This window comes from Myotis davidii, unplaced genomic scaffold (genome assembly GCF_000327345.1).
Source record: "Myotis davidii unplaced genomic scaffold, ASM32734v1 scaffold970, whole genome shotgun sequence".
NCBI classification, from domain to species: domain Eukaryota; kingdom Metazoa; phylum Chordata; class Mammalia; order Chiroptera; family Vespertilionidae; genus Myotis; species Myotis davidii.
Genome location: NW_006282204.1, coordinates 189,733 through 201,459, shown reverse-complemented (window position 1 = coordinate 201,459; position 11,727 = coordinate 189,733). Strand labels below are relative to the sequence as shown.

Below are 11,727 nucleotides of genomic sequence, written 5' to 3'. Positions count from 1 at the left end.
GGGGGAAATAAAGGTGAGAAAAAAAAAGAAAAAAAAAGAGCGAAAAGAGAGAATGAAGTGGAAGAGGGGAAGAGACATTTTATATGAGGAGAATACTCCTATTGAACCGCCACTAATCCCAGCAAATTCCAGCAACAGCTCCCTGTAGACGGATGCAAACTAGAAACAACCAATGATATAACGATGAAAATAGAATGGAGAACACTAATCCCAAAATAAAATAAAGAGAAAATAAAATGGCACTTTAAAAGATGGTAAAGTGGTAGCAGTAATAATACTGGTTCAAAATAAGAAGGTAGTAATTAAAAGGGTAAAATCAGGTGATGGGAAAAGAGGGAAAAAAAAGAAGAAAAATAATAATAAAAAAAAAAGAAAAAAAAATGGGTGCTTCAGCAGCACATATACTAAAATTGGAACAGAAAAAAAATGGAGACCAACGAACTAACATTTCTAGTCCATTTCCATCTTTCCATGGAAGTTAAGATAGTATGAAGTTATCACCCAAACTAGGAGTGTAGGGGAAGGGAGCAGTGGGGTGGGAACTGCAGGCTGTTTAATCTCCTGGAGGTGTCTGCACAACCTTAACGTCAAAAGCAGGCGAAGGCTTTCCCATTGAGCCAGGCTTAATTTTCATTCCCTTAAAATGTCCACAGATCAGCACCTAGTCAAGAAGAAGAAAGGATAAAGTAACGTTACCAGTAACATAAAACTTACTCATTTATCCACCATGTTTCTGAGAACTTAGTAGGAACCAGGTTCAAAATAAAACAAATTCTCTGCACTCATGTCTATCTAATGAAGTACAGAGATGGACACTAAGTAAAATATATATAATAAAGTTATAACACTGGATACGCTTATAATCACTAAAATACCCAAATTTATGAAAACATTATACTCATATTAGCCTGATACTTATGCTGTTCCTATTTAATAAATTTGTCAATTTTAATTTATGTTTGGTATTTTTATTGTTGACTAGCTACTACATTCTTATGGTTTATAAGTTGGTGCATTGTAAAAAGATACACTTTGAAAACATTCTTTCAGCTTTTCCCTTATCTGTTCCATCTTACCCCCCTTTCCTACATAATTACCACTTCTGTTATTTTTTTCATTTTCTTTAGAATTATTCCTATTTCTACAAGCTCTTTAGATGACCCTAAAGTATGCTTGTCATGGTGTTGTCCACCAAACTCATAATGTTTTAAGTAATAAGCAACTCAACATTTTCAATTTTGAGGCAGCCTTGACAAAGTAAGTTCCCTATTATATATGGGGAAATCTTTTTATAACTCTAGTAATTTTTTTCATTTAAAAATATTGTAATGCCTTTACCTTGATCAGTTATATAGCAGTTTTTCTTAATGAATGGCTATTTCTATTACACAGCTCCAGGTTGTAATGTTAGGCTATTTAAACAACTGTGTCTGTGTGGGGAAGCATGGGACTGGGTTGGAAAGTTTATAAGGAGGAAATTCCAAAACGGGGAGTTGGTGGAAGGTGGCTACCCTGTTTCTTGGAATTCTGACTTAGAGGAGTTGGCCGAAGGCAGCTACCCCTATTATTCCTTGACCTTTCCAAAAAAATCTGTGCACGTGCAGACCCTCGGGTGTTGGCTGGAATTTTTATGCTTAATCTTTAGGTATCCTTGCTTAAAGGACACTGCAGACACATGTGTCCTCCCAAGATTACTTACCCTACTGATTGCATCTAAAAGTTAAAACTTATCTCGAACTGTTCTTACAATAAAAGCCTAAAGAGGCAGGTGAACAAGCTGTCTGGTTCCTTGAGCCAGGCAGTCCCTTAGCCCTCTCTTTCACAGAAACGTGTGTCAGAGTAATCATTCAACCATCACTCAGGGTCAGTCCCCGGCATGTCTGCTACAGAGCTTTTTTGCAACTAGCTTCCCTCAAGCTTTTTAAAACTGTTCTGATCACTCTATTCCCTCCCTAGCTCTCAAACAATCCTAGGTAGATAATGAACCCTTTGGTTTCTATGCATCAGACTATATGGGATCCAGCCCTGTCTGCCCAGGGAGGTTTGTACCGTCTCAGTCTGCCCATATCCTTCGTAGATCTCCAGCCCTGTCCTGCTTCTCCACTGCTCAGTCACTTCAGGGCTGATGGGTTCCCCTGCGCTCACACAGTGCTTTAAGCTTTTGAACTTAAAGCTTCTCAGAAGACAGGTCACAGATTAAATTTAGGAGGAAAAATGGGAAGAAATGGAAATTAAGATTATTTATAACGAAAAGCCAACATTAATTGTGTTTTATTTATTTATTGTCTATAGTCTTACATAATAACTTTCTCCCCAGTTGACCACCCCCAGGCAAGCCCCACTGCCCCAGTGTCTTTGTCCATTGATTATGCTAATATGCATGCATACAAGTCCTTTGGTTGCTCTCTAAACCCCCCTCCCCTGTGATTTGTCTCTGGATCTATTCTTGTTCATTAGATTATGTTGATCATTATATCCCACATATGAGTGAGATCACAACATTAATTGTGCTTTAGTTCTTAACTCCCTTCTCCAATCAAAATAAACCATTCTAACATCATAAAGTGACTTCTCACACACCAGTTTTTCTTTTTCTTTTCTCCCTTTAATTTGGGGGATGGGAAACATGATTTATTGCAAAAAATCCTTAAGGAGGATACCACACATGGTAATCATATTTAACTAATATGTTAAATCAGGATTAAAAGTTTTCTACTTGTCTAAAATTGACTATGAAATATTTATACAATGGAATAGTATACAGCTGTAAAAAAGAACAAGGACATTCCTGGATAGTGCTGTCCAATAGAGCTTTCTGTTACCATGGAAATTTCTCTCATCTTTGCTATCCACTTAGTATCCTCTTGCTCAGTGTGGCTACTGATCACTTGAACCATGACTAGTACAACTGAGGAACTGAATTTTATTTTTAAGTATAATTGGCATATAACATTAAATTAGTTTCAGGTGTACAACATAATGATTTGATATTTCTATATATTGTGAAATGGTCACCACAATAAGATTAATTAATATCCGTCATCCTACATAGTTACAAGATTATTTTTGTTTGTGATAAGAACTTTTAAGATTTACTCTCTTAGCAAACATGTCCTATAATATAATTTATAGTCTGGAACTGAAAAAAAAATTTTTTTCAAAAATATATTTTATTGATGTTTTACAGAGAGGAAGGGAGAAGGATAGAGGGTTAGAAACATCGATCAACTGCCTCCTGCACACCCGCCACTGGGGATGTGCCCACAACCCAGGTACATGCCCTTGACCGGAATCGAACCTGGGACCCTTCAGTCCGCAGGCCAACGCTCTATCCACTGAGCCAAACCAGTTAGGGCAGGGAACTGAAATTTTAATTTAACTAAAATTAAATTTTAGATACTTACATGTGGTGAGTTGTACTACTTTAGACAGCACAGGTTCAGGATGTACTGTTAGGGGGAAGGTGCAGCCCTGTGTGCATATTATATTTCCATTTATATTTATGACGAAGGGAAGAGCACGTGCCTGTTGGTGTACGCATAGATTTCAGGGAGAAGGAGAAATGAGACTGAGGACAAGGTTTGGAGGAAGACTTTCAATATAGATTCTTATATACCTATTAGAGGCCCAGTGCATGGAATTTGTGCACAGGCAGGGTCCCTAGGCCTGGTCAGCGATCAGGGTTGATTGGGCCTTCTGGCTGCAGGCCGGGGCCTTCCTTCCCCGGCTGCTGGGTGCTGGCTGGAGCCTTCCTTCATTCTGCGCTGCCCCCTGGTGGTCAGCGCATGTCATAGCGATCGATCGAACTCTCAGTCTTTCAGTTGAACTCCTGAAGGGACACTTGCATATTAGCTTTATATATATACTGAATTTTATGTCATGTGAACTTTTCCTAGTCAAATTTAAATAAAATCAATTAAAAATAGTTACCAATTCACCTTGTCAAATGGAATCAGGACCAGACTAAAGGACATCCATGCTGTCCCCTGTTTGCTGGGACAGGGTTCCAAGTAGGGGTGCTTCTTCACCGTCCCAGGTCAGAGGACAGTCCTCATCCCCTGGGCTCTCAGGGCTATGCACATGGCCGACCCTGCCCTGGGCATGGTAATTATTATCACAGAGGAGCAAGAGGATGGAGAGGAGAAGAGATTGCTAAATCCCACACCTATGAGTCTGGAATTATGTTTTCAGGCAGAAAGAGCTTTTATTTTAGAGCTTTCTCTTTCTCTCCCCTCTCCCCATTATGTGCCTCTTTACCAACCTCTCTTACCTGGTCACATCATTTTGCACAAGCATTCGGTATACAGTTGGCACTGAACAGAAGACTGTGATGGGAAACTTGGAGAGCGTCTGCAATGTATAAGAAGTAAACTCTTGGTCTTACTACAACTTTAATAAGTGCCTAAGTGTCTATGGGAGGCACAGTGATTATTCTAACATAAATGCACTCACACCTTTCCTCAACTTATCTGTTCAGGTTGTTTTACTTTCTAGATGTGAAATGCCTTAAATCACGTTGTGCTCTGATTTCTGCGAGCACGTGTGCGCAGTCCTGTGGGCAGCACTGCTAACGCATTTCTCAACGCTGACCTCTTGGGCTCTGCTTACTTGCAAGATGGAAGTTGGCTCAAACTGCGGCAAATGATGTGCAAATACACACGCTCCCTGGATCCATGGCGAAAACACGCTGCTCCATGCAGACTTGGCCCAGCCTGTGTCGGAGGTGTTCCACATCACGTCCAAAGGTGTCAAATCCAGCCAGAACCTGGGAACAGAGCATAGGCCTGACCCATGTGGGAAACAAATCCAAAAGACCAACAAAGGAATCATCACCTGGCAGCTGTGGACCCTCCAGCTGCAGCTCTGTGAGCCTACCTTCCGTTTACAGACAATCCTAAACCGTAACTGCTGTGGGTGTGTGCAGTCATTTTGGGAGATCCGCTCGTGCCGCTGGTGAAGTAAATGGCCATGGTCTCATCGTGTCTTGTCTCCACACACGTGTGGTTGTCAGTGGCACACCTAAGAAGGAAGAGCTATGGTGAATGTGCACGTTAAACACGTGTGGTTGTTCCTGGCCTGTGGAGGAAGGAAGAACTGCAGTGATTCTGCACATTAAACACCGCAGGACAGACTGTCGGCACAGAAAAGGACGAGAAACCATCCACTCGGATCGCGTTTCCCAGTGGTCAGGCCCCCAGTGATTTGGGTTGAATTCAAGGTGAATGCCATCTCCCTCTCCATCTTCTCAGGTGCTTTCTAGAATCAGATTAACTGCCATCGATACCCCACTTATATTGGCCAGTTTCATAGCCTTTAATTGTATGCTTACACAATTAGTGCATTTTAAACACTCAAGAGTTGTATCATTCCTGCAGCAGAATGAGAATTCTAGGATGTTGTAACAGATGGATTTGTGCAGAACTTCCCCTTCACCATGAATGCTTTAAAATGTGATTTTTTTCTTTTGTTAATCCTCACCCAAGGATATTTTTCCATTGCTTTTTAGAGAGAGTGGAAGAGAGAGGGAAAGACAGAAACATTGATGTGAGAGAAACACATCGATTGGGTGCCTCCTGCATGAGCCCCAACCAGGGCCCAGGCTGGGGAAGGAGCCTGCAACCAAGATACGTGCCCTTGACCAGAATCAAACCCAGGACCCTTCAGTCCACAGGCTGACACTCTAGCCACTGTGCCAAACCAGGTAGGGCAAAATGTGGTATATTTTTTAAAAGAAATGAGTATGTTAATAGAAGTCATGGGTAATCCTATCTAATAACAGACAAACATGGTAATTGACCATACCTTCGCTACACCTCCCATTTCAGCGCGATATGCAAATTAACCACCAACAAAGATGGCGGTTAATTTGTATATGTCAACTCCAAGTGGTGGAGCAAAGCCTGACGACCCGAGGCCAGTGGAGCAGTGAGGCCTGACGTTTCTGGGGCCGGCGGAGCAGCGAGGCCTCACGGCTCCGGAGCCAGCGGAGCAGCGAGGTCTGACGTTTCTGGGGCCGGGTCCGGCTAGAACTCGGCCAGAGTGAAGGCCTTGGCCTCGGGTGCCGGAGGCAAACCGGTGCCAGCAGCCAGGGGAAAGGAAGGCCTATTGCATGAATCTCTTCGTGCAACAGGCCTCTAGTCTATAATAATAAAAGCATAATATGCTAATAAGACTAGATGACCTTCTAGACGAAGCCAGGGCTGTGAGGGAAACCCGGGTCCCGGGTGCCAGAGGGAAGCTGGTGCTGGCAACTGGGGGAAGGAAGGCCTACTCTTGCATGAATTTTGTGCATCGGGCCTCTAGTGGTATATAAAGCTGGGGTCGGCAAACTACTGCCCACAGGACAACTCTGGCCCACCTCCTGTTTTTTTAAATAAAGTTTTATTGGAACACAGCCATGCCCATTCATTTACATATGAACAGCCTATGGCTGTTCTCATTCTACAACAGCAGGGGTGAGCAGCTGTGACAGAGGCAGGGTGCACAGCCTGCAAAGCCTAAAATATTTATTCACTCCTTTTATATGAGGTGTTTGCTGACTTCTGGAGGATTGTTGTTCTGTTTCCCACATGAGCATCTACATGGTTCTGAATACAGTAAATAGTAACACTTAAGGGGATCTAAGCACCCATCCAGGGAAGGAAGGACCCCACTTAAAGAGAAAGAAAGCATTTAGTTCTGAAGGATAACTGAGCTGTTATGTAAGTCAGACATCAGGGCAGCTGAGAGTAGGCAAGCTCTGCACATCCAGCATCTACGAAGCATATAGAGTTTATCAGGCCAAGGCCGAATCAATCAGAGCAGCCAGGCCATGAGAAATGTAGGAAAGCTGTTTTGTTTTTTAAATATATTTTTACTAGAGGTCTGGTGCACAAAAATTTGTGCACTCGAGGGGGGGATCCCTCACCCCGGCCTGTGCCCTCTTGCAGTCTGGGACCCCTTGGGGGATGACCACCTGCTGGCTTAGGCCCACTCCCTGGGGATTGGGCCTAAGCTGCAGTCAGACATCCTTAGCACTGCTGAGGAGGCGGGAGAGGCTCCCACCACCACCGCTGTACTTGGCAGCCATCAGCCTGGCTTGTGGCTGAGCAGAGTTCCCCCTGTGGGAGCGTATTGACCACCAGGGGGCAGCTCCTACATTGAGGGTCTGCCTCCTGGTGGTCAGTGTGTATCATAGTGTCCAGTCATTCCCAGTTGTTCTGTTGTTAGGGCCAATTTGCATATTACCGTTTTATTATACAGGAGTGACTGGCAAGCCTAGGTGAGGGGCTGATGGCTATTTGCAGGTTGGCCACAGCCCCTTCAGGGTGGGGGTCCCCGCTGGAGTGTCTGGGCAGCCTGAGTGAGGGGCTGATGGCTGTTTGCAGGCTGGCCACAACCCCCGCCACCCAAGGCTCCCAATGGAGGCTGGCTGGAAGCAGGCATCTGGGATTTATTTGTTTTCTATAATTGAAAGTTTGTTGCCATGAGCGGAGCCACAGCAGGCTCAGGGCTGGCGGAGATAGAAACACCAATAACAAGAGAGAATCATGGATAGGCTGCCTCCTGCATGCCCCTTACTGGGGATCAAGCCCACAACCCAGGCATGTACTCTTGACTAGAATCGAACCCAGGATTCTTCAGTCTGCAGGCTGATGCTCTATCCACCGAGCCAAACCAGCCAGGGCAGGAAAGCTGTTTTCAAAGCCTAGCAGAGCTAGATGAAGTGTGATTGGTCTCCGATTCCATAATTATCTTCCTTAAAAATAGGCAGTACCTAGAGCCCTGTACCTGTCACTCCTATCACAGATATGGTTTCCTCTGAAGCCTGAGGCAGAGTTACCGTATCCCTCTCTCACTACTAGAGCCCTGGAAGGTCACAGACAGGAGTGTGGGCTCAGCAGCCACACTGCCTGGGTTTGAACCCGCGCTGCCAGACCCTAGCATCTGACCTTATTCATCTGTATAATCAGTGTCTACCCCGAGGTGGTGAGATTAATGAGTTAATACATCTCAAGTGCTTGGAAGAGTTTTGACATACACCAGAGCCACAGACATGGCAGCTATATTGTAGCCACCACATTATTTTTATTAAAATAGTCCTTGGCCATTGGTAAGAACTCAGTACTTGTTAGCTGTTTGAGAGAAGGTGGGAGCATGCTCCCAAACCCTTGAGTGAAGCAAGCTCATTCTAGACAAGGAATTTGCAGTCCTCCTGAAGCTGAGAGAGAACCAACACCTGACAAGAGCCCTGGAAGCCCCCCGCAGGGCATGGGCATCAGAATAATTCCGTTTCATAACTGCATTAATGAATACTGAGGATTCTACACTCATGAGTGTTCTGTAAGGCTGACAGCAGTGTTGCTCTCCTCTGCTTTTGGAGCTGCTCCCAGCTCTGCGGCTGATGCTGTGGCACCTGCTAAACCCTGCTGCCGGGATGGAGGACTTACTCGGAGCCCTCTGACAGCTGCCTCGCCTAAGGCCAGGCTTCGTACTAGTACTTTAGCTGGGAACTGCTCTGAGGGGCTATCCAAACTCCAGGGGCCTCAGTGGGTTGGCTGGAGGCTTTTTAGGGAGTACACGGCAGATAAATTTCTTCTTTTGCCCAATCCCACATCCTTTGCCTTCCTTCATAGGTGTTGATCCTAAGAGAAATTAGTAAACTTCTTAATTCGATTAATCTCTGAATCAGGGTCTGCTTCCTAAAAATCCCAACTATGAAAACAGGCCAAGCTCCTGCCTGCCTGAGAGCGCTGCACCCTGGCACAGTGCTAATCACCAGCTGCTCCCTTTGCCTATGGTGTGTTTTTTAATGTATTTTTTATTGATTTTTTACAGAGAAGAAGGGAGAGGGATAGAGTTAAAAACATTGATGAGAGAGAAACATTGATCAGCTGCCTCCTGCACACCCCCTACTGGGAATGTGCCTGTAACCAAGGTACATGCCCTTGACCAGACTTGAACCTGGGACCCTTCAGTCTGAAGGCCAACGCTCTAGCCCTTGAGCCAAACCAGTTAGGGCCTGTGGTGTGTTTTTTAATATATGTTTATTGATTTCAGAGAGGAAGAGAGAGGGAGAGATAGAAACATCAATGATGAGAGAGAATCACTAACTGGCTGCCTCCTGCATGCCCCCTACTGAGGATTGAGCCTGAGCCCACGCTTGTGCCCTGACTGGGAATTGAACTGTCACCTCCTGGTTCATAGGTCGATACTCAACCACTGAGCCATGCTGGCTGGGCTGTTTATTGTTTTTATTGTCATTTTTCTGATCACATCACTCGTGGACTGAGTATCTGGTCAATGTTGTCTTTCTTTGGGGAAGGTATTCTACAACAATGATGGTTACTCACTTCATCATCTCCTTGAGGTCCCCCCACCCCTCTCGGGGGTTCTGAGACACAATGAGCTTGGAGCGCAGATTTTCACACTGAGATGCCACCGCATCTACTGCTGGGGCGACAGCATCATGGGTGACAATGCACTTGGCTTTTGAAGACTGCAGTCTGTAGAGAATGTCGTTCTGGGTCAGCTGAGTGGTCCCTGGAATGAAAACTGCACCTAAAGGAGCACAAAAGAAACAATGTTTAGAAGGAAGGCTTCCCCACCCTGTTAGTCGGGGTGTGCAGGTAGCTCCGTGCATTCTGCATTTCTCAGAATGGCTTCATCCACTTCCCAGGCAAGGTGTCTATCTGTCTTCCTTTCATTACTCTGCTTTTGCCTTTCATGGGATCTCAAAGCTTTGGCCTAAAATGAAAGGATGGTAAATGCTGGATAATTATCTATCTGAAGACCATAACATTCAGCTTGAAGAGGGTTTTAATTGAAAAGTATATCACCCAGCACTTATTGAGTACTTGAGTGTCAGGTGCTATTTTAAGTGTTTTTGCATATTTTAACTCATTTATAATCCTCACCCAAAAAGCCCAAACACAAAAGCTATTAATAACTTGCCCAACATCACCAAAGCAGAAGGCAGCCATGCAGGACTGGTTTCTGAGCCTCCCGAGCCAGCTGTGCACGAGGCCACTTCATTCAGTGCCTCTTAGAATGCACGCTGTTCTGCTCCTTCCCAGAGGGCAGGACTGAGGCAGCCACCCTCCTCTGTGCCGCCGCCACCGCCTGCGCTAACTGCTCTCTCTGCAGGTGAAGGGCAAGGCTGAGTGCAGAGCTGGGCACTCTAATTGGTTGGCCTTGGACAAGCCACTTCATCTCCATGAGTCCCAAGTTGTGCAGCTGTAAAATGGGGATTATAATAATAGGTGCTACCTTCTTTATAGGATTGCTGAGGATTAAATTAATTAAAATGTGTGCCAAATTTAAAATAGTGCTGAACACATTTTAGCTATTGTTTTCTCAAAGGATTAATGGGCTTTCAAGACTATATGTTTATATATTGAATCTGCCTATAGCAGCGGCTCTCAACCTGTGGATCGTGACCCCTTTGGGGGTTGAACGACCCTTTCACAGGGGTCGCCTAAGACCATCAGAAAACACACATATAATTACATACTAGAGGTCTGTTGCACGAAGAGATTCGTGCAATAGGCCTTCCTTTCCCCTGGCTGCTGGCACCGGTTTGCCTCCGGCACCTGGGGCCCAGGCCTTCACTCTGGCCGAGTTCTGGCCGGAGCTGGCCCCGGAAACGTCAGACCTCGCTGCTCTGCTGGCCTCAGGAACGTGAGGCCTCGCTGCTCTGCCGGCCATGGGCCGTCAGGCTCCACTGCTTCAAGCCTACATATGCAAATTAACTGCCATCTTTGTTGGCAGTTAATTTGCATATCATGCTGATTAGCCAATGGGAGGCATAGCGAAGGTTATGGTCAATTACCATGTTTGTCTATTATTAGATAGGATTACCCATGGGGTGGCATTGGTTAATAAGATGATATAGGTTTCAAGTGTACCATTCTATGACACATCATCTGCGTACTGTATTGTGTTCACCACCCATCATATCTTTTCCCACCACCATTTATGTGACCCCCTTTACCCTTTAATACTCCTTCCCACCCGCTTCCCTCTGGTACCCATACTGTTGTCTGTGTAACAAGATTCCCAAGTGATTCATGTGCACATCAAAGTTTGAGAAAAATGAACTAGGTGGTTTTTAAGAGCTATTCCTATTTGAAATTTTATGAAGCTCGTAGCAAATGTTGGCAACTGCAAATCTAGTTCTGACTTGCTGAGTGACTTTGGGAAAATGACTTAATGTTGTGTGTTTTTTAAATTTATCTTTATTATTGAGAGTATTACAGATGTCCACCATTTTGCCCCCACTGCCCCGTTCCACCTGGTTCCTGCCCCTCCAGGCCTTCACCACCCTATTGTCTGTGTCCACGGGTTATACATATGTGCATATACCGTATTTGCCGGCGTATAAGACGACTGGGCATATAAGACGACCCCCTAACATTTCCACTCAAAATACAGAGTTTGTTATATACTCGCCGTATAAGACTACCCCCTCTTCCGCACACCTTCCACACACCAAATAAAAGGTAAAACAATATCAGATTTGATTTTAACATTTTAATTTATATTCAAATGCTTATGACATGCAGGAAAACTGTCACAAGGCTGTATGTAATCAAACATATACATAAAACAGTGCAAGTTTATTACCAGTAAACATACCGGTAATTCACTAAAGAAAACACACTCTATAGACTGGTACCGTAGATGCTTCTCAGGAACACAGGCAAGCAGCCCACAACCTAGAGGGACTGTCAATGATAGAAGAAAGAT

At 44.6% G+C, this 11,727-nt stretch overlaps 1 protein-coding gene across 2 annotated transcripts in view; it reads right to left on the bottom strand.

Moving 5' to 3' along the window:
• The window catches only part of ACSM3 (acyl-CoA synthetase medium-chain family member 3), a 57,323-nt gene that overhangs the window by 10,621 nt on the left and 34,975 nt on the right, over positions 1 to 11,727 (bottom strand). For both annotated transcript variants that reach the window (XM_006752770.2, XM_015571440.1), the window contains exons 4-9: positions 9,333 to 9,540; positions 4,876 to 5,019; positions 4,609 to 4,765; positions 4,271 to 4,350; positions 2,050 to 2,173; positions 581 to 661 (exon numbers count right to left, since the gene is read on the bottom strand). In XM_006752770.2, the coding sequence (XP_006752833.1) occupies positions 581 to 661; positions 2,050 to 2,173; positions 4,271 to 4,350; positions 4,609 to 4,765; positions 4,876 to 5,019; positions 9,333 to 9,540 (794 nt within the window). The remainder of the gene's footprint in view (positions 1 to 580; positions 662 to 2,049; positions 2,174 to 4,270; positions 4,351 to 4,608; positions 4,766 to 4,875; positions 5,020 to 9,332; positions 9,541 to 11,727) is intronic.